General features: G+C 42.4%; 2 protein-coding genes across 4 annotated transcripts in view; one reads left to right on the top strand and one right to left on the bottom strand.

Annotated features, from left to right (window-relative positions):
• The window catches only part of LOC109433369 (uncharacterized), a 159,394-nt gene extending 137,052 nt beyond the window's left edge, over window positions 1-22,342 (bottom strand). The window contains exons 1-2 of one of the 3 annotated variants that reach the window (XM_062859420.1): window positions 22,206-22,342; window positions 21,774-21,840 (exon numbers count right to left, since the gene is read on the bottom strand). The gene's annotated coding sequence lies outside the window, so the exon portion shown is untranslated. Of the gene's footprint in view, window positions 1-21,773 lie in introns of all 3 variants that reach the window. The other 2 variants (XM_062859421.1, XM_029877122.2) reach the window with 2 other exon arrangements.
• Window positions 15,137-18,505, top strand: LOC134291534 (uncharacterized protein K02A2.6-like). The gene is made up of 2 exons (XM_062859419.1): window positions 15,137-15,271; window positions 15,358-18,505. The coding sequence occupies exon 2, from the start codon at window positions 15,388-15,390 to the stop codon at window positions 18,463-18,465; it is 3,078 nt and encodes a 1,025-aa protein (XP_062715403.1). The 5' UTR covers window positions 15,137-15,271; window positions 15,358-15,387; the 3' UTR covers window positions 18,466-18,505.
• Window positions 22,343-22,685: the final 343 nt, after the last annotated feature.

Below are 22,685 nucleotides of genomic sequence, written 5' to 3'. Positions count from 1 at the left end.
ATTCCATACTAAAAGTCAGCCTAAATTTTCATTAAATACTACATCAACACAACCTGAAAGAAAAGCCTATAAATAAAAGAAGAAAAAAAATCCTATAGAAAAGTTACAGGCTGAAATGCATATGATTTCTATAACAGCACTTAAATCTTTCTCTCAATGAGCAACTACAAAGGCTCAACTATTTCTTCTTATGAGTGAGACATACCAGCTTAACTTGGTCTAATAAAATTTTTGTTCAGATGACGGTTTGTCCCATTCGATCTTTTGTCCCATTCGACTTTTAGTACCATTCGACCTTTTGTCCATTCGACATTTTGTCCTTTCGACCATTAGTCCATTCGACCTTTTGTCCATTCGACCATTTTCCCTTCGATCTTTTGTCCTTCGACCTTCTGTCTTAAAGCCGCCACGGCCCTAACATAGTACAATATGTTACCATGAAAAATCCCAAGATTAACCTAAAATGTAGATTGTAGACTGTAGAGTGATCGTTATCAAGTATCAGGAAGCATGCAAGATTTTAAATGAGTATGAACATATTTTTTATGTAATCTGATATTTGCTCTCCGTGTACGCATAAACTCTTCTACAAAATGGGTAATCTACAGAGAAAAACACATGCAAATTAAAACTGATGAATCACTGTGAACAGGAAGACACCACCACCGCCCCGCCACGCCGTTTGGTCGGCTTCTCGCTAAGTGGGTACTCGCTCGCAATCGAAAACATAATAAAACAACAAAATTGTGAAAAAGTGACACACGCGCGTGGCCGCAATCCCACCGGTAAATACAAACCGAAACGGGTGACTAAACTTTGGCATGCAGAAGAAGCACGTGTTGCGAACCAATGTGAACCCGAGCAGATGCCACGATCCGTCCGTTCCGTCGGAAGGAATAGGTCTGTCTATTTGTTTCGAGCGGACCTTTTTTGAAACTATGAATATCAAATCTGGAGAATCTTCAAATACCTACTACTATATTGTTTTTTTTATCAGACCTTATCCAAATTTCGTGATTTGAGATGTCTGTAAACCTCGAGTTACTTAAGATGCGTATAATTCGACGCCCTATGTATTTTCTGCTCGGGATATCCCAAACAGGCACATGCTGACTGCACGAGCACTTTTTGGTCGTTAACGAAGATCGGAAGATTAATCTCAGGCATATTTGCGGCAAACTGTGCAACGCGTACCTACCTAGGTAATGCATGCCTTAGTGTATTTATTGGCGGCAATGTCTGTCCAAGGAATAGCCAGCTGAAGTTCGAATAAATATACAAAGTAGTGGAACCCGCTATAGTGCTTGTGCCGTTTATTTATTGATACTACCTAGTAGAATTTTGCATCTGGATTAACATAGAGACGTGTATGCACGTTGCATGGCATGCAAGTGGAAGAAATGCAATCTTATATTTTATCATGGCTCGGATATGAGAATAGTTAACATTCATATGCATTCCATTTTTAGACAGCTGCAGAAAGAATTTTCTTTACCACTTGTGGTATCTTGTGGTATGCACATAATAAATTATTGTATTACTCTATTACGTTTAGCGTGTATGTTTACATTGAGTACCTGTCATATGTGGAGATGTTGTTATTGGTGTCTGGAGTGTGAATCATTGTATTCGACACCAACATTTCAAAAGGGCGTAACTGTTTTTCGAGTCATCACCTTCTTTTAAAGCTGTGGATCATGTATTATGCTTTCCATGTGATTCACAACAAGTACCAGATGGGAAAAACTCTCATCTTTCCGATAACCACGGTGGTTTGAGTGTAAGGGAGGCAGTACGACCTACAGCTTTGAAAGAAGGAATTATTTTCAAATGCAGTTACGCCCTTTTGAAATGTTGGTGCCGGTATGTAATATTTAAGTATCGGTAATAAAGTGTATACAAATAATGAATACAGTTGTTGAATAATCATTACAGAGAAAGATTCTCACACCACTAAATGTTTATTATTACCTGATCAGTTCTAGTCGTACGATATGCTAGTTCTAGGCTGGACCAGTGCTGAAAATGTCATTTCGACATATCTAAATTCAACCACATCCAGCTCATGTTAGAAGCCCAACCTTAGAATATGGTGTATGAAAAAGTTGTGCGGCTGGGGCAGTTCTACTAGAAAGTCACGGAAAACCGCCCTTTTTTAAATATTTAAGGTGAATATAACGGACTACCTTCGAAAAATGGCAATTGATGTTCACCCACACTCAGCGAAAAAAACTAGCGAAATTCATCGAAATACCTTCAGAGCCGTAGCGTGCGGTTGGCCAGGTTGGCCCCCGCCAAGGGCGCCAGCATTAGAGGGGCGCCGAAAAGGCTTGAGGCTAGAAGAAAACAGGATAATGCTGGTGTTTTCTTGAACGTTATCAAAATTTTAGCTATTTTCAGTATTTGAGATTGACGATATGCTTTTTATAGTTTTTCCACATTCTGAAAAAAAAAATAATCTATTTGTACCGACTTTTTAAACTCTCTAAGCAGAATACCCTCCTCCGAAGCAGATTTCTCTTGATTATTTTAACGATTTACCATGATGTTACTTAAGAATTTTCCTACTATTTTAGTTTGAGGAACTATGTTAGTTTTTTTTAATGAGAAAACCTTCCATAAATCTAGTGAAAGTTTCTTCCTAAAAATTCCTAAACATTCTTACTGGGGAATGTCTTGAGGGTACTTCCAAGAATTCAAGGATTCTTCAGAAATTTAGGAAGTTATCTGGGAATTTATTCAGAAGTTACTCAAAGGAAACTTCTAATATTTCTTTAAGGACTAGAGGTTGCTTCATGAATGTCTGCTAGAATTCCCTTAGAAAATCTTTCATGAAATTCTTCATAAGTTCTTCCAGAAAGCCATACATTTGAAATGCCTTCAGAAATTTCTAATTGTATTCCATTGGAAAATCTGAGACTGATTTTATATATAACTTATCCAAATTCTTTTAAAAGCCTTCCATGGATTCCTTCACAAATTTCTTCATGGATTCATTCAAAAGACCTTCTTAGGGATTTTTTCAGAATATCCTAAAGAGATTCCTTAAGTAATGTTTGCTGGGATTCCTCCAAACATTCGTCCAAATATTCTTCCTTCAAGCGTTTCTTCACGAACTACTCCAGCAATTCCTGCAAGAATTACTACATTCCATTCCATTCCGAAAGGGTGATTCCATTCCATTGGAACTTCTTGTTGAAATGTCTCCTGGATTTTCATAAGCACCGAATGTTACAGCAGAATTCCATTAAAAGTTCCTGCATAATTTCATTTAGTAATTCCAGCAGGAATTCTTTCAAAGATTCCAACAAAAACTAAAATAAAATTCTTTAGAAATCCCTGCTAGAATTTATCCATGTCCATGGTTTGTCTAATGATTACTGAAAATTTTCTTTCAGATCTTCTGGCAAATATTTTTACTAAACTTAAGAAGAAATCTTTGGTAAAGTTATTCAGGTAAAACCAATTAAACTAATCCCTGAAAATTAATAAAATATATCGTTGAAAATTTCTGAAAACTCATGAAACAATGTCATTTCGAATGGTTGTGCTGGTCTTAGTGAAAAATTCATTTCTTCAAAACACCAAAATCAAATAGAAAAAAAAACTTTGAAAAAAAATGAATAACTTAAACTTTTGCAAATTAACAATATCCAATTGTCGTGGGGCACCAATCATAATGCTTGCCAAGGGCTACGGGTCTGAATACCTTATGAAAATTTGCTATAACTAATTCTTATGGATGACATAAGAATACCTTATGAAAATTGATCGTGCTTGCTATGACAAATTTCATAAGATAGACTTATGAAAAGAACAAAAAAATCTTAAAATGATGCAGACTGGATTCGATCCATGAACGTCGGGATCACCGAGCCCGTGTTTTATCCACACGGCTATCGACGCTTGAGAATACTATGTTGCTAAACATGAATAAAAGCCAAGCTGTGAGACGATTTTACGTCATAGAGTGACCTTATGAAATTCATCCGAATCATTATGAATTATTTAAAGGCCGTTTCATAAGTTGGGCCTAATGGAAATCTTAAGGTTATTTGGCTGAGTGCAGTCGACGAAGGCGAGAAGCCGCCAATACCGACGACATTCATCTCCTCTACAATGTCTGATGTTGTCTATGATGAATGCTACATGCCCGCGATTGACACGTCTGGAGAGCTATTAACCGTCCCGGTTGACCACTTGTTCAATTGAAACGCTGGTCTGAGCACTTTGGAAATCTTCGGAAATGTCGGCCACGCCACTAACATCGCAGCATGTCCCTCCAAGAGTTCGACGCATTACCCGCGTCAACACCGAAGCTCTATCATTGCAGAAGATAGAAACAGCTATCCGTACACTGAAATAAATTTTGTTGTGGAAACTACCGATTCCATAGTAAAATTACTAACCGTACCTATGATTCTCAACCGACAACAATTCCCAGTTAGTTCCACCAAAACACTGTCAACTTAACTAGCAGTGCAGTTAACATAACCAAAAGTAATCTTAATTTAACAAATGAGCATTGTATTTTTAACCATACTGTGTTGTAAAATGCGTGTCCTGGAAAAATTAACAATGTTTTGTTGTTGAGACGACTATGCTTTTAGTTGAATTTACTACAATGCATTGTAATTTCAAGCATATTTCAATTAACAGATTTTGTTGTCGGTTGAGAATCATAGGTACGGTTAGTAATTTTACTATGGAATCGCTAGTTTCCACAACATTATTTATTTCAGTGTAGCATGAAATCGAACAGAGTCCTAGAGGTTGATCGCATATCAGCCGAGATGCTTAAAGCTGACTGTGCAAATGCTGCATCAATTATTCTGAAACACATGGGAAACTGCGATGTTTCCGGCCAATTAGTTGGGGGCTGTACATTAATTACGTAAGGGTTTATGGGGTGAGGGGTGGCTGGAGAAATCTTACGCGTCATACAAAAACAATTGTGTTCTCATACAAAAAATCTTACAAGGAGGGGAGGGGGTGTCAAAAAATCGTAAAAATTCGCTTACGTAATAAATGGACCGCCCCTTGTAAGACGTCTTACTCAGTGAAGGTACTCGAAAAAAAATGATCTGACACAGGTTGTCTACTCATAACTCAAAATAAAATTCCCTGAGTTTTCCAGGTTTTTCCAGATGAAATTTTATAAGTTTATAATTAAAAAAATAATCCAAATTTTCTAAACATTATAAAGGGTATTCATCGGTAGGTTTGTTCTCTTCGTCATGAGGGATTCATGTCGGCCAAATTGTCTGAAACTTGATCATATTCAGCATAATTGGGAAGGATTTGATGCCAACTCTGAGTTCAACAGGTTCCAAAAAACCCCCCATGACGAAGAGAACAAAACTGCCGAAAATACGTTCCCCTGCTCTTCAAAAATTCTTTCAAGATGTCTGATCGTAATTCCTGGAATGTCTTCCAAAGTTTCTTCCTGGCTTTCCGCAGGATTCTTTCACGAGATATATATTTAAGTACGTCGCGATATTTCTTGCAAAGTTTTTCCGATATACTTCCAGAGGTTCTCGCTGGATTTCTCCTGAAGATCCATCCAAAACTATTCAAAGTTTCTTCAAGAATGTCATTGGTTGAGCCTCGTAGCCAATGCGATTGGAGTCCGGATGGATGAGGGTTCGATTACCGCTCCGAGCAATGAATCTTTTCACGAGAATAGCTTCTTATCCGTAGCCACTCCGTGTTAAGTATCGTTCAATCGGTACAGCCGCCGGTTTAAGTCACTGTCCGTGTCTTTTTCGTGGTTTTCCGGGATAGCTATCCAATAGTTTATGTCGGGATTTTTACCGATAGTTTTCCGATATTTCTCTTGTTTTCCTTGCGGAACTTCGTCCGTAGCTGCTTTCAGGATTCCATGAGGTTTTCAGAATTCCTCCTTGGATGTCCTTAATATTTCTTCTCGGGATTACGGTTACCTAGAACTTTTTTCGAGATGTCTCATTTTTTTCAGGTTTTTCCTGAAGTTCCTGTCGAGATTTCTTCAATAACAGTTTGCGGAGTTTCTCGCAAGATTTAATTTGGGTTCCCTCGAATAATTCTCCCGGAATTTCCTATAAGATATTTTGTATGTTATCTCAGGAGACATTCTGAGGAAAGATTCTCTGCAATAACTTTGGGAGAAATCCAGAGTATCCAGAATCTCAAGACAATTTCTAGTAAATATTCCGGCAACAATTTTGGGAATAATGCAGAGAACATCCGTAAAAAATCTCAGGTGGATCACTGCAAGAAATCCGGTACAACTACAAGGAATAGCCTGCCTCTGAAAGAATGCAAGAGAAGAATTCAATGAGAAATATCAGAAATAAATCCCAGAAGGCACTCTGGAGAAAAATCTTAGAAGAAAGTCCAGGATAAATTAAGAAAAACTCTGAGAGACATCTCATGACCAACATCGGAAGGAATCTTCTGAGAGAAGTTCCAGGAGATACTCCAAGAGAAATCTCAGATAAAACTTCAAAATAAATCTCGCGAAAACATTTAAATAATTCCTGTAGGAGACTAGGAAGAACATCTCGAAGAAAGCCTAAAGCAATTGTTTGAAGATACCGCAGGAAAAAATGAAAGAAATCTCTTGAGGAACTTTTGCAGTAAATTCGTGAACACTCCTTCAGAAACCCTTGGAGGAACTTTAGTAGAAAACCCAGGAATAACTCTTTTGGCAACTCCGAAACAAATTCTGGGAAGATCTTCTGGGGAGGTCCCAAGAGGAACACCGCAAGGAATCGTGTAAAATTTTCATGAGGAATGCCGAAAGAAATTCCACGATTTATTCCAACATAAATTTATATAGAGTATTCGGGAAAAAATCTGGTAGAAATCCTACGAAGATTTCTTTGAGCAAAACACTGGAGGAACTTCGGGAAGAAATACAATTCCCGTGAAAAACTGCAGCAGAAATCGGTTGGAATTCAGGAATCCTGGAAGGAATCCGGAAGTATACCTTCCCGAAAAAAAAAAAATAAATAAAAAGGAATACCAAGAAAAATAGCGTCAAAAATGCGGGAGGAATTTTATAAGAAATCCTGGGAGACATTCCAGAAGGTATTTCTAAAGAAGTTCCAGAAAGGAACCCTGACGAAATTTCTGGAAAAAATCCTTGTAGCGAAATTTATATATGGATTTTCACTACCAGGTTTCTATTCATACGATCCAATGTTTTTTCATTGGAGTAAAATTTCCCTGAGTACTCAAGATATTCACTGAGTATTCCAGGTTTTTCCATGTTAAATAAAATTCCCTGAGGATTCCCGGTTTTCCAGATTTTTTCAGGTAGTAGAACAGGTAAACAGTATGCGGTAATTGGCCGGACCCCTATCGCTCTTAAAATCATCTGCAAAGTGATCCTTAACCGGATACAGGAGAAGATTGACGCAACTCTCCGACGGCAGCAAGCAGGATTCCGTGCCGGAAGATCCTGTGTGGACCATATTGTCACGCTCCGTAAAATGCTGGAGCAAAAAAATGAATTCCAAGAGTCTCTCTACCTGGTGTTCATTGATTACGAAAAAGCTTTCGACCGTCTCAATCACGAAAACATGTTGGAAGCCCTCAGGCGCAAGAGCCTCCCTGAGAAAATCATCGGCCTCATTGAAGCACAGTACAAGGCATTTTCGTGCAAAGTTCTGCACAACGGTGTTTTGTCCGATCCCATCCGTGTTCTTGCTGGAGTGAGGCAAGGATGTATACTATCACCTCTATAGTTCCTCATCGTAATCGACGAGATCCTGGTAGGTGCGATTGACCGTGAACCAAATCGTGAACTGTAACAAAACCAAATCGTTGGATGTAACCACGGTCAACTCTTCCAGCTTAACGATAGCTGGGCAATCAGTGGAGAATGTTGAAAGCTTCCCATCTCTTTGTAGCTAAATGGCGACACCAAGATTGACATAGGTGCACGGATCAAGAAGGCGAGGGCTGCTTTTGCGAGTTTAAAAAATATATGGAAAAACAACCAGATTAGTCGACGCACCAAAATTCAAATTTTCAACTCGAACGTGAAATGTATGCTACTGTACGGCAGTGAAACTTGGTATGTATCAAAGGAGAACACTCAACGGCTGCAGGTCTTAATCAATAGATGCCTGCGGTATACCATTGACCTCACCATTGGATCTCCATCATCGATATCATCAAAAGCCGATAGCGACAAAAATTCTGGAGCAAAAGCGGAGGTGGGTCGGCCACACTCTACGCAGGAGCGGGAACGAAATCTGCAAGCAAGTGCTAGATTGGAACCCAGCAGGACATCGCAGCTGAGGCAGGTTCAAAGCGGCGCAGCCTCGACAAAGAAATGAAGGAAGCCGGCAGAAATTTGGCGAGCAATCGTCCAGGATGAAGATCGTTCAATTCGGCCCTCTGCACTACCATGGGTGCTTAGAACCGAAAATATTGCTCATCGAGCTCGCCGTTTCCGGATTGGCAATCCTACTAACTTGATGTGCCCACTGTTTATTGCATTTTATATGATGCCAACGGCCCATATACATATACATAGCATTTCCAGCCCAAAATCCGAAAAAATGTACAACTTTTGAGTCGATATTTTTCAATCCGGATTAGATTTTATTCATACGCATGGATTCAATGAATCGTTTACATTTGCATCAACACATTTTTTTTCTCGCCTAACTTTTAACGTATAGCCTCAGTGTACCAGTTATGGCTATAGTACCTCAAATTCGTCATAGCCGATATTCAACCTTTAATGATGTAAATCAACAAGAAAAAAAATGTGAGCAACAGATCACGTACACAAAAGATGGTTGCAACCATCCAAACTTCACAATTTGCACAAATCTGAGAGAAATAAATCATTTTCCTTAAAATTTTCGGCTTCCTTGCACCCTTGTTACAATTAGTACATCGGAACCTTATAAATGCACATTTTATTTATCGTATCGGGCCCCACGTTGAGAACTTGGATACGAAAACAAAATGGAACATTACAAATGCACAAAATACAAACATGCAACAGATAACATTAATTGTGCCCAGTTATCTGAATAGATAACGAAGTCCGATCCCAGGATGACGAGGTTTCATTATTGTTCTTGGTCCATCAGTCATCCTAGAATTGTACTTTGTTTGGCAGTTCGCCTATTAGTTCGCAGCATCTGTTGCTGCATTCATAGCTTGTTTTGGTCTAGGAATTTCTAATCCTAAGGGGGCATCCAGATTTGGGCAACAACACAAGATCGTCTACAATTTGATGTCCGTGCTAGGGGACGATTTTCGCGTCTTGTATTTGATCATTGCCCAAAACGGTCTGAGCACTACAAATGCTAATTAAATACTAGGGACAGATTCACAAACCAGAGTATAACGTATAGCACAAACTAACAAAACGTATACAAATAAATAGAATAAAAAATACAAACGTAACACCCTATTTCGCCAAGTGTACCAGTTATGGCAAATCCCATAAGGAATGCATGTAAATAGTGCGAAGTGGACTACAAATTAACAAATGTATCCATAACTGGTACAGGGTTGCTATCATTGGCACACGCCGTAATAAATACTAAAAGTAGTTTTGGACCCGTTTCTGTATTTTTCTTGTAAAGTATGGAAACTAATCAATCATATGAGATATCGATGAAATTCGACGGTCTTCTTCTTATTTTTGTAGAAATAGTTTTTCTTAGGCACCCTAAATAACAAATTTTCTTCTTCAAAAATCACATCTTGAAAACAATTTGTTGAGTTGAAATGATTGGGCTGCAAAACGGTGAGTCGATAAGGAGAGCGTCTAATATAGCTCTGGTCCTCACAAGTTCCTACCTCATGCTTCCACGGGTCAAGCGATGACAAAAACCGCCAGCTAAGAGTTGTATGCTTAGCTGGTAGTGCAGCCTGGGCACTGTTGTCCTTCTGACTTCAGCTAGATTGAGGAGGTACGATCCGAGTGTCTGTTCACCAAGGAGGTGTGGCTCAAACAGCGTCTGTTCTGGCATCCAGCGGCTGAGTAAGAAACGCTGCACCACGCCCAGCTAGATCCAAGGTGGTAGCCCCATCAGCGTGGTCGTCCCAGTGTTGGTTGGGACGTTAAACAGAACTGGCACGATGGCCCTCCGGCGAGACAGGAGTGTTGGCGTAGGCCCAATAAGCCACCCGTAAATATCCCCATTGCGAATAACATAGGAGAAAATACGACTCGATACAATCGGCAAAGACCCACGCGACGAAATAAGGACTACGATTGGAAACTTGGAACATGGAATTGCAAGTCACTAGGTTTCGCAGGATGTGACAGGATAATCTACGACGAACTACATCCCCGCAACTTCGACATCGTGGCGTTGCAGGAACTTTGTTGGACTGGACAGAAAGTGTGGAAAAGCGGGCATCGACCAAAGCTGTGGCACCACCAATGAACTGGGAACAGGATTTATAGTGTTGGGCAAGATGCGACAACGTGTGATCGGGTGGCAGCCGATCAACGCAAGGATGTGCATGTTGAGAGTTAAGGGCCGTTTCTTCAACTACAGCATCATCAACGTCCACTGCCCACACGAAGGGAGACCCGATGACGAGAAAGAAGCGTTCTACGCGCAGTTAGAGCAAACATACGATGGTTGCTCGCCGCGTGACGTGAAAATCGTTGTCGGCGACATGAACGCGCAGGTAGGAAGGGAGGAAATGTACATACCGGTAATCGGGCGAAACAGCCTGCACGCCGTATCGAATGATAACGGCCAGCGATGCGTAAACTTTGCAGCCTCCCGTGGTATGGTAGTCCGAAGCACCTTCTTCCCCCGCAAAGATATCCACAAAGCCACCTGGAGATCACCCGACCATCAAACAGAAAACCAAATCTACCACGTTCTAATCGACGGTAAATTCTTCTCAGATAGGGTATGTGTGCCATCAGTAATCTCATGCTCCCATATTCATCTTATACGAAAACAAGCGATTACGGCACCGATTGATTCCGTTCTTTTTGTTTTCATGGATGCTCACTTCTAACAAAAAATCCAAAAATAAGAAAGAAAACAAACAGCGCTTCAATCCTTTGTTTTTCGTAGGATGAAAATGGGAGCCACATGCTTAATAAGGGAACTAATACCCTATAACCAACGTCCGCACATACCGCAGTGCGAATATAGATTCGGATCACTACTTAGTCGCTGTATGCATGCGCTCAAATCTTTCGACAGTTATCACCACGCGTCAACGCCGCGGCTCAACATCGAGCAACTTCGTAACGTAGAAGTGGCTCAAGACTACGCGCAGCAGTTAGCAGTGGCCCTACCAACGGAAGAGCAGCTTGGCGCAGCCACACTTGAAGATGGCTGGAGGGACATCCGATCCGCCATAGGTAGTACCTCGGCTACAGCACTAGGCTTCGCGACTCCGAATCACAGAAACGACTGGTACGACGGCGAATGTGAACAGTTGAAAAACGAGAAGAATGCAGCATGGGCGAGAATGCTGCAACACCGTACGAGAGCGAATGAGGCACGTTACAAACAGGCGCGGAACAGGCAGAACTCAGTCTTCCGGATGAAGAAGCGCCAGCAGGAAGAACGAGATCGCGAAGCGATGGAAGAGCTGTACCGCGCTAAGGACACACGAAAGTTCTACGAGAAGCTGAACCGCTCGCGCAGAGGCTTTGTGCCGCAAGCCGACATGTGCCGAGATAATCACGGGAATATTCTCACGAGCGAGCGTGAGGTGGTCGAGAGGTGGCGGCAGCATTACGATGAGCACCTCAATGGCGACGTTGCAAGTACCGAAGGTGGCGTGGTAACAGATCTAGGAGTATGTGCACAGGACGAAAGAGTTCCGGCCCCTGACCTTCAAGAGATTGAAGAGGAGGTTGGCCGGTTGAAAAACAACAAAGCCGCTGGAGCAGATCAACTACCAAGCGAGCTTCTAAAATACGGTGGAGAAGCACTGGTGAGAGCACTACACTGGGTCATTACCAAGATTTGGGAGGAGGAAGTATTACCGGAGGAATGGATGGAAGGTATCGTGTGTCCCATCTACAAAAAGGGCGACAAGTTGGATTGCGGAAACTACCGCGCGATCACACTACTGAGCGCTGCCTACAAGATACTCTCCCAAATTTTATGCCGCCGTCTATCACCGATTGCAAGAGAGTTCGTGAGGCAATATCAGGCTGGATTCATGGGTGAACGCACTACAACGGACCAGATGTTCGCCATCCGCCAGGTGTAGCAGAAATGCCGCGAATACAACGTGCCCACACATCACTTGTTCATCGATTTCAAATCGGCGTATGATACAATCGATCGAGAACAGCTATGGCAGATTATGCACGAACACGGATTCCCGGATAAACTGATACGGTTGATCAAGGCGACGATGGATCGAGTGATGTGCGTAGTTCGAGTATCAGGGACACTCTCGAGTCCCTTCGAATCTCGCAGAGGGTTACGGCAAGGTGATGGTCTTTCGTGCTTGCTGTTCAACATTGCTTTGGAGGGTGTAATAAGAAGAGCGGGGATAAACACGAGTGGGACGATTTTCACGAAGTCCGTTCAGCTGCTTGGTTTCGCCGATGACATTGATATTATTGCTCGTAAATTTCAGACGATGGCGGAAACGTACATCCGACTAAAGAGTGAAGCCAGGCGAATCGGATTAGTCATCAATGTTGTGGGGTATACGCTAGACAACATTGGGTTAATCAACTACACTCTTTAAAGAACCCTGAAGGGCTCGTCATTCAGCGGCCACGTCGTCACGAACGATAACCGAGCTACCCAACGACAAGACCGACGTCGCCCGACGATAAGACCGACGTCGTCTATCACGAGCACGAACGAGAGCACGTGACTGGTTGCAACGGGCTCTTTCATCGGCAGACAACCAGCGAGGTAAGACGTGGTTCCAGCAGCAGGTAATATGAGTGATTTCTCGCAAGTGGACCATCGGCAATTTTCACATTTGGCGTATCCTACCAGTCGAATCTTGGAAATTACCTTCGATCTTTTATTTATTGTGAAAATAATTATCTATTTGGCTGTAATAATTACTGATACACAAGGAAAAAGGTAACTTGGAGTGTTTTCGAGCGTGTAGTTTCCAAATTGTGTTTTTTTCTTACGAGTGAAGAACGCTGTGAATCTACTCTTAGTTCTTCTTAACCTCACTTTATTGGAATAGAAGCGGGGTTCTAAAATCGAAGTGAAAATTATCGGCAATAAAAGTGAACTCAAAAAAAAAAATCCGAACAAGCGTGAATAGCTTCCATAACCAAAAAAAAACTGCTAATATGGATAGGAGTATGGACGCTACGAATCCCATGAGGCAAACCGATTGACTTGAGAAACTTGCGTGTGTGTGTGTTCGAGTTGACCACAAGCCGTGCCAAAAAAAAAAATAAATACGTTCGTCAACAGAATTACCCCATAGTATACCGTAATTCATAAATGATTCAGAAAATGAATTTAGTTGCTTGTGAGTTCGAGATGGCCACAAATGGCGTGTTGAGATAACCGCAGTAACATATTTGCAATGATTTGATTAGAAGTGTTTCAATATGTGTGAGTTCGAGATGACCACAGGTGGTGCGTTGGGATAACCACCGAAGAAAAAGTTAACATGTGCGTTTGGGATGACCACAGGCTAAGTCAGTAAAACAGGAGTTTTTTTTTTTCAATCAGGCAAAATGCAGCTCTAGAGAAGGTTTGAATGAGAACGTTTATTTCGCACCGAGAAATGAGAAAACACACGCACACACTATAAAAGAGCAGTTGACTGAATCAGAAAATAGCTTTCATTTGATAGACCATATTTTCTTACGTTTCAGAATTCTAACCGTTATCAGACAAATCAGAATGGCTGAGGGAAGATACGTTCGAGCGCCCCAATACGCCACAGACTCCGAAGATGAAGAATCCGACGAGCAGGTTCCGCTATCTCCAGAGCCTGCGAACGTGAATGACTCCGACAACGACGAATCCGTATCAGATGCATCTCAATACTCGCTCAGTGGTCAACATGTGCCCTTGGATGATTATGATGACGATGACGATGTGATGAGCAAGGAAGCACCGGAGTTGGATCACCTCCAACTGGGCCGGCAAGGCGGGTCTCAAGTAGGCAGAAATGGAGGACGCACGGTAACCGAAACTGAAGGTCTTGTTCGCCACACAACAGGGGAAAACGCAGAACTATACAAACGAATGGACCAATTTGAGAAACTGTTGCTCAACTTAACCTCCACGTTGAACAACAATCAGCGACACCACTACCACCCATCCGAGGATGACATCGACAAGAGTTGGAGCTCAGCGCGTGCGGCCGCACCCCAACAGGGTCCGTCGCAAAGTATCCGATGGGACCACATCAAAGCCTTCCCCAAAGGTATCCCAGCGAACAGAATGTGGGAAGCTTGGCACAGCTACATTGAAACTTTCGAAATTGCTGCATCTCTAGGCAACGCATTCGACCAATCAAAAAGAGCCCAACTGTTGTTCCTTTCCGTAGGAGAGGAAATGCAATCCGTAATCAGAGCTGCCAAATTACGACCGAATTTGGCCGAAACAGACTGCTACGTGAAGTTCGTTACGAACATTGATTCACACCTGAAGTCAATGACGGACACCAGTGCGGAACTCGAAGCCTTTGCAAATATGCAACAGGGTAAGGATGAGTCGATTATGAACTTCCATGCCAGGTTGGTCGAAAAGGTTAGACTTTGCGGCTACAATCCGGCGGACCAAGAGCGATTTGTCAGAGCGCAGCTCATTAAGGGAATGTTGAATCGAGAGCTGGCTAAAGCCGCTAGAACTTACGGTTATGAGACAAACTTCATTGTCCTGCAATTCGTGACTCGTCTACCGACAGCGGAGTTGGTCCATCGCATCTGGGAAATGTCTTCGCATTACAAGGACACCAACCGACAACCAGTGGTGCGGGTCTAGAAGCAGGCTCATCATACCAAGCTGACATTTTTGCACTGGAAGGACGGCGCTCACGGTTCGATCAAGGACAAGGACCAAGGCAGAGACGGTCAAATCTTGGGGCACGAGACGCGCGGCAAGCGGACCGTTCGCGAAGCAGGACACGAATCCCTGGACGTCGAGCACTGTGTTCGAGATGCCGTTACCTGGCCCATAGGAATGAACAGTGTCCAGCTCTATCACGAAATTGCAACACTTGTGGATTGAAGGGGCATTTTGCAGCTGCATGCCGTCTGAGACGTGTAAGCAACGCCCGTCAGGACCGATCGGATGATAATCGCAATAGAGTGGAAATCAAGGAACAGGTATAATTCTTTCATGCGCTGTACTTTAAAATGAACTGGACCAATAAAGACCATTTTGCCTCTTTGGCCTATCTTTATTCTTTTAGCAAGTGAATGCCTTATCTCTTCAGGACGTAATGATAAAGTGCAGTATCGGTCGCTCCATGCCCATCGAGTTTTTAATTGACTCGGGAGCCGATGTGAACGTGCTCTGTGGTAAGGACTGGGATGAATTGAAACGTGAAGCAGAGTCTGGAACTGCCTCATACGGAACAAGGGACCAGTTGAACAAGACGAACGTTTGTTCCTACGCAACGACGAAGCCAATGACGGTGGAGCGCGCTATCCATGCTCTTGTACGTGTCGTAGGTTGTGACGGTCCGGGTATTTTAGCAGATTTCATCGTTGTTAGGGACGGACGCCGATCGTTGCTAGGCCGGTCGACCGCCAGTGACTTAGGGCTACTGGCAGTAGGACTATCGGTGAGTAGTTGCGAGCAGACCTCTCGGAGCAAAATTTTCCCAAAGATGCCCGGGGTTGTGGTAAAGTTTAGCATCGACAAAACCATTCCGCCGGTGCGGAACGCGTATTTCAATGTTCCAGCAGCATTTCGGCAAGCGGCTAAACAAAGACTTGCAGAAATGGAGGAGCGGGACATTATTGAAAAAGTAACCACAGCGCCGAAGTGGATCAGCGGCATGTCGGCCGTCCCCAAAGGGAAAAATGACTTCCGATTGGTGGTGAATATGCGCGCTGCAAACAGGGCCATCAAGCGCGAGTATTACCGCATGCCACTTATCGACGATATGAAAGTTAAACTTCATGGGGCAAAATACTTCACCAAGTTAGACTTGAGTGATGCATTCTACCACCTGGAACTCAGCCCGGAGTCCCGAGATTTGACCACGTTTATTTCCGAAAATGGCATGTTTCGGTTCAAACGCCTTATGTTCGGGGTCAACTGTGCTCCGGAAGTGTTCCAACGAGTAATGACGCAACTTTTGAAGGACGTGGAAAATGTCGTCGTATACATTGACGACATCCTTATTTTTGCGCGAACCTTGGCAGAGTTGAGAAAAACTGTAGCTACAGTGCTACAAATCCTGAGGAAGCACAACTTGACGCTGAACCTCAGTAAATGCGAGTTCGACAGAACCCACGTTAAGTTCCTTGGACACGAGGGGGATGAGCGCGGCTTTCATGTCGACAAGGAAAAGGTGAAAAGTATCGAGAATTTCCGTAACCCGCGTACCGCATCAGAACTCCGAAGCTTCCTGGGGCTTGCGTCGTTTATTAGCCCCTACATTCAAAATTTCGCCGACATAACATCTTCGCTTTGGACAGTGGCTACAACTAAGACTTGGAAATGGAGCCCAGAACAACAGCGAGATTTTGAAACGGTGAAAAATAAAATCTCACACTGTGTGACTGCTTTGGGTTATTTTGCGGAACATGACAAGACCATCCTCTACACCGATGCTTCGCCAAACGCACTGGGAGCCGTACTGGTGCAGGAGGACAACAAGGCGATGCCTCGTGTAATAAGCTTCGCTTCAAAAGCCTTAACTTCAACGGAAAAACGCTACGCGCAAAATCAGCGGGAGGCGCTAGGGGCTGTGTGGGGAGTCGAACATTTTTCCTACTTTCTCCTAGGCCGTCATTGTGTATTACGTACGGACGCCCAAGGAGTCGCGTTCATACTTAACCGCTCTAGGGAGAGCTCTAAGCGAGCGTTGACTAGGGCAGACGGATGGGCCCTGCGTCTGAGCCCGTACAGCTACGATGTTGAGTACGTCCGTGGCCGCGACAACATCGCGGACCCCTCGTCACGCCTCTACAACGCACACGATGAGCCGTTCGATGAATTGTCCAGCCCATGGGAGATTGCCTGCGTAGAGTCTAATTGTTTTGAGTTCTTGACAGAAAGCGAAGTGCAGGAAGCTACAGCAGAAGACCAACTTCTACAACAAGTTATTGGAGCCATCGAATCAGGAAGCTGGCCAAAATCACTTTGGAAATACCAGTCAGTTTCGGAGGATTTGTCTGTTCTTAACGGTATTTTGATCAAAAGAGGCTGTTTGGTTATCCCTGAATCCCTCCGCAAGAAGGCATTGGATGTCGCACATAGTGGTCATCCTATGGCCGCAAAAATGAAAAGCATCCTCCGAGAAAGAGTATGGTGGCCCGGAATTACTGTTGACGCTGAAGAATGGGTTGAAGCATGCCAGGCTTGCGCTACCACCGGTAGGCCGGAAAGACCCACCCCAATGAAGCGATCGTTTGCGCCTAAAACCGCCTGGCAAACGATCGCACTGGACTTCAATGGTCCATACGCGAAGCTGGGAGGCATTTCGATCCTAGTTGTGGTAGACTATAGATCCCGGTACCTGATTGCTCGTCCAATAAAATCTACAAGTTTTGTGCACACCAAGCAGATACTGGAAAACATATTCGAACGTGAAGGATATCCACAAAACATTAAGACGGACAACGGTCCACCGTTTAATAGCGAGGACTATAGAGCGTACTGTAGAGAACGTGGAATAAATGCCATCTTTAGCACTCCACTCTTCCCTCAGCAGAACGGGCTTGTAGAGGGGTATATGAAGCTTGTCAACAAAGCTATGGCGACATCCCTATCTTGCGGGACCAGTTACATCGATGAACTTCGCGCAGCAGTAGATGCCCATAATGCGGCAGCCCATACCGTAACCAAGGTACCGCCCGAAGAGGTTATGATGGGCCGTAAGATTAGGCGTCGTTTGCCACTGCTGGCCGCTGGGAACTCGAATCACGAAATGGACCTTGTGGATGCCAGGGATCGGCAGGCGAAACTGCGAGCAAAGGAATACGAAGACGCCCGTCGGGGTGCCAGAGAGTGCCGTGTCAAGCCTGGTGACGTAGTAATTACTGAACGAACAACTCGGACGAAGGGTGATACAAGATTTGATCCAACAAGATTCACCGTAACTGAAGAAGACAATGGTAACCTTGTCCTTTGTGATGATGCAGGGAAAACTATGCGGCGGCATGTAACCCAGACCCAGACACGGAAGGTAAAAGAGTGGAGGACACGTGAACCTGCAGTGGACTACAAGGACCAAGGAGAAACAACGCGTCGTTCTTCTAACCGAGACCGGAAATCTCCTGCTTATTTGAACAATTATATACGAGTCTGTGAACTTGAAGATTCGGAGCGCCGTGAAACCATATAGGCTATTGTTTATGTTCATTGTATAAGAATATTAATAATAATAATACAGGGTGCGGCAGGAAAAAATGCGAAAAGTTCAAGGCACTATTACACGCTAAATGTGGGATATATATGACTATTTTTTCATGACAGTGTATCAGTCAATGTCTATACTCTAGCACTGAAAAATAAAAATGAACACATTTGATGTTTAACATGTGATAATGTAGGCCTAATAAACGGATATCAATAAACTGCGCGCCCAATGGTCATTAAACAAAATGACTATAACAGTAACAAAATTAGCTCAAATTCGATGAACAACCAGACCACACTGATCCAGAGCCATGTAGTTTCACGTACCAGATGAAATAAGTACATATATTTGATGATATTGTAGAGAAAATCAAAATTTTTGTTTTATCAAATGCGAAATTTAGCGACCTGTGCGATTTTCTGCGGTTTGAAAATTCTGGTTGTCTTCATCTTCAGGCGCCGCCCTGTAAAGGTTAGTGACCAAAATGGGAAATTTTTTAATTAACTTTTCAGAAAACTAGCCTATTATAGATCATGGAACGTTGAAACATAGATTGGTTAATATCAAATGGACGAAAATGAGGTTTGAATTTGAAAAACACTTTCGCATTTTTTCCTGCCGCATACTGTAACACTAACAAAAACAACTAAAGATTTGTTTTTTATCAGAGAAGAGGGAAGATGTGGGGTATACGCTAGACAACATTGGGTTAATCAACTACACTCTTTAAAGAACCCTGAAGGGCTCGTCATTCAGCGGCCACGTCGTCACGAACGATAACCGAGCTACCCAACGACAAGACCGACGTCGCCCGACGACAAGACCGACGTCGTCTATCACGAGCACGAACGAGAGCACGTGACTGGTTGCAACGGGCTCTTTCATCGGCAGACAACCAGCGAGGTAAGACGTGGTTCCAGCAGCAGGTAATATGAGTGATTTCTCGCAAGTGGACCATCGGCAATTTTCACAAATGTGTCGAAGACAAAGTACATGATGGCAAAGGGCTCCAGGGAGGAATCACCGCGCCCGCCACCCCGAATTCATATCGACGGTGGTGAAATCGAGGCGGTTGAAGAATTCGTGTACTTGGGCTCACTGGTGACCGACGACAACGACACCAGCAGAGAAATTCAGAGGCGCATTGTGGCAGGAAATCGTGCCTACTTTGGACTCCGCAGAACTCTACGATCGAATAAAGTTCGCCTTAACACGAAGTTAACCATCTACAAAACGTTGATTAGACCGGTCGTCCTCTATGGGCACGAAACATGGACCCTACGTGCAGAGGACCAACGCGCCCTTGGAGTTTTCGAACGGAAGGTGTTGCGTACCATCTACGGCGGAGTGCAGATAGAAGATGGGACTTGGAGAAGGCGAATGAACCACGAGCTGCATCAGCTGCTGAGAGAACCAACCAGCGTCCATACCGCGAAAATCGGGAGGCTACGGTGGACGGGTCATCAGGATGTCGGATAGCAACCCGACTAAAATGGTTCTCGAGAGTCATCCGACCGGTACAAGAAGACGTGGAGCGCAGCGAGCTAGGTGGGTCGACCAAGTGGAGGACGATCTGCGGACCCTACGCAGAGTGCGGAACTGGAGACAAACAGCCATGGACCGAGTGGAATGGAGGCGGCTACTATGTACAGCAGAGGCCACCCCGGCCTTAGCCTGACCGGTAAGGTAAGTATGAGTTGAAATGATGACTTTGAAGACGTTTCAGGATATTTGAAGGGCTTAAAAAAACACTGAGAGCAGGTCCCCTATAGCCACACCTGTAAAGGCGTGGATATTCAGCATGAGCGTGCTGAGGTGAGGATGACGAATTAGATTTCCAGTCGGTCCAGGAACTTTTCATCCTGTATCTGTGTTAGATGTTATCCCGAGCAAAGTCCAACAACAAAATTACAGCAAATCGAAAACATGATTTGTATTCAGCAACAAATTGATATCACATTTTGATGTCAGTTTATCTTTACTAAATTCGATTGCATATTTTGTTTTCAATTTGCTTTTATTTTAAATTAATGTAAATATTTAGTGTTAGAATAGTTTTTACATCTTTTAGTAAACTAGGGTATGTGTTCCATCAGTAATCTCACGCTCCTATATTCATCCTATTCGAAAACAAGCGTTTACGGCACCGATTGATTCCGTACTTTTTGTTTTCATGCGTGCTCACTCCTAACAAAAATACAAGAATAAAAAACAAAAAAACAACGCTTCAATCCTTTGTTTTTCGTAGGATGAAAATGGGAGTCACATGCTTAATAAGGGAACCAATACCCTATGTAAAATAATTCTAGGGATATAACATTAGTGCAATTATATTATTGCGCATAATGATTTGATATCAACCAAAAAACTCTACGTTTAAGGATTTTTCATTTTTTTCTTGCGCTGATAACAAAAACAGTTATCAATTTGCTTTCATAGATAGCATGAATTGTTTTAAATTTGCTGTCCCAGGAACATTTTACTGCTCTCATTTTGGATGTTTAACCGTTAAAACGACCAAACCGACAACAGCCTGAGTAATCAAAATTTTCAATATCACAACATCAAAATTAGTTCAATTTCCCAAAAAACCTTACCTTCGTTTTTTTTTATATATTTTACTAGGGAAGGCTTCCAGACTTAAATTTTGCCGAGAAGCCTAGGATAGTCAAATGCATTCCTGAATGCATCTAACTATTTTTCCTTGATTTTTTTTGTTATTCATAAATTTTGCAAACATTTTTCAACAATACTTAAACATTTTTTTAGATTTTTTATATCAAAAAAAAAGTTATTTTTTCTTGCAAGACACGTAATATTACATCCAACCGTATTTACAGCCAATTTTCTTAATAACAACTGGTATAACTACAGTATAACAGTAACTGGTATAATACTGTTGCGGGTAGGTGTTTATTTTTTCAAGAATGTTAAAATAATGTTCAAGAATGTTAAACTGGCGTTAACGAATCAATGCAGCAAAAATTGCAATAGGGCAAATTAAAAAAATATTCAAAAAAACTCTTAAAATTAAAAAATATATGTCTGTATAATGTATACTATTAAGTACAAAGAAATACCCTCGGCTCCGTAAAGCGTTATACGCGATTGAGCCCCAAATAAATGAAATAGATAAAAAAATATATGTTTAGTTTGTGATATACATAAGCTTATAATATTCTAAAATATGATTTTTAAAATGCAAACTTGCCTTATTTGCAGTAAAATGTCGCTCTAACTAATGTATATTCAATAGCTAGTATATCGTCTGCTTACAAAAAATCAATACTCACCGAACTATTGCAACCCAGCTGGAATGCGTCCTCTCACACAGTTACTTCACCAGTAATTTACTACATCCTACGAACGAAAATCAAATAACAAATTATTCAAAACTGTAATTTCGCCACAGAGGACCTGCTACAACTAAACGAGAATGACACTGACGATGACACTATTGAATAATTTTCTTCAAATTCACTAACAACAAAGAATATCCTATCCTTGATTACACCACAAAACAAATCAAGGATGCTGGTTGGACTGACAATGACGAGGCACAAAGGATACCTAAGTGGACGCTGATCAACAGAATGCAACACACGAGAGAGAGCTTGGCGTCCCCCACACATTAGATCTTATCAACTTTTTCAATCGGAATTCTATGGCCACCTTAACACTATCAGGAACAATTTCATAATCACGATTCTTAAAATAGTGCTCACCTTCAGTAACATGATTTGGAAGTCATTATATTTAGAGCTTGTTCAAGCTGTCTATAACAGGATAACGAAATGAAAATATCACTCGTATAAATATGTGGGTGGCTGTGGGATTACATGACGAAAGCAACACGAGGCTTGTAAAGTTACATCACATCCAAAGAGAAAGAGAAAGAGAGACCTTCGGAGAGGAGTCGGAGCAAAAACGAGAGCTTTTCGAGGAAAGACTCTTCTCGATCTAGGTATACATCTCTGTTTATGTGGTTATTGGCAGTTTTCCAAGCTAGGTATCATCAATTCAATGTGAAGTGGTTCTGGTTGAGTTATGATAAATTTTGTGCAAAGTTTCCACATGTTTTATAAGCCATTGTTAAAAAACATAACACAAAACGAAACAGAACAAAGTCCCATGAAGGTCTCTGTATTCTACACATTTTGGAAGAAAAAAATCGAACACTGTTTTTAGAATATCATTACTTATAA

Source organism: Aedes albopictus, chromosome 3 (genome assembly GCF_035046485.1).
Source record: "Aedes albopictus strain Foshan chromosome 3, AalbF5, whole genome shotgun sequence".
Taxonomy (NCBI): domain Eukaryota; kingdom Metazoa; phylum Arthropoda; class Insecta; order Diptera; family Culicidae; genus Aedes; species Aedes albopictus.
The sequence above is the reverse complement of the archived record's forward strand: the minus strand, read 5'-3'. Positions and strand labels throughout refer to the sequence as shown.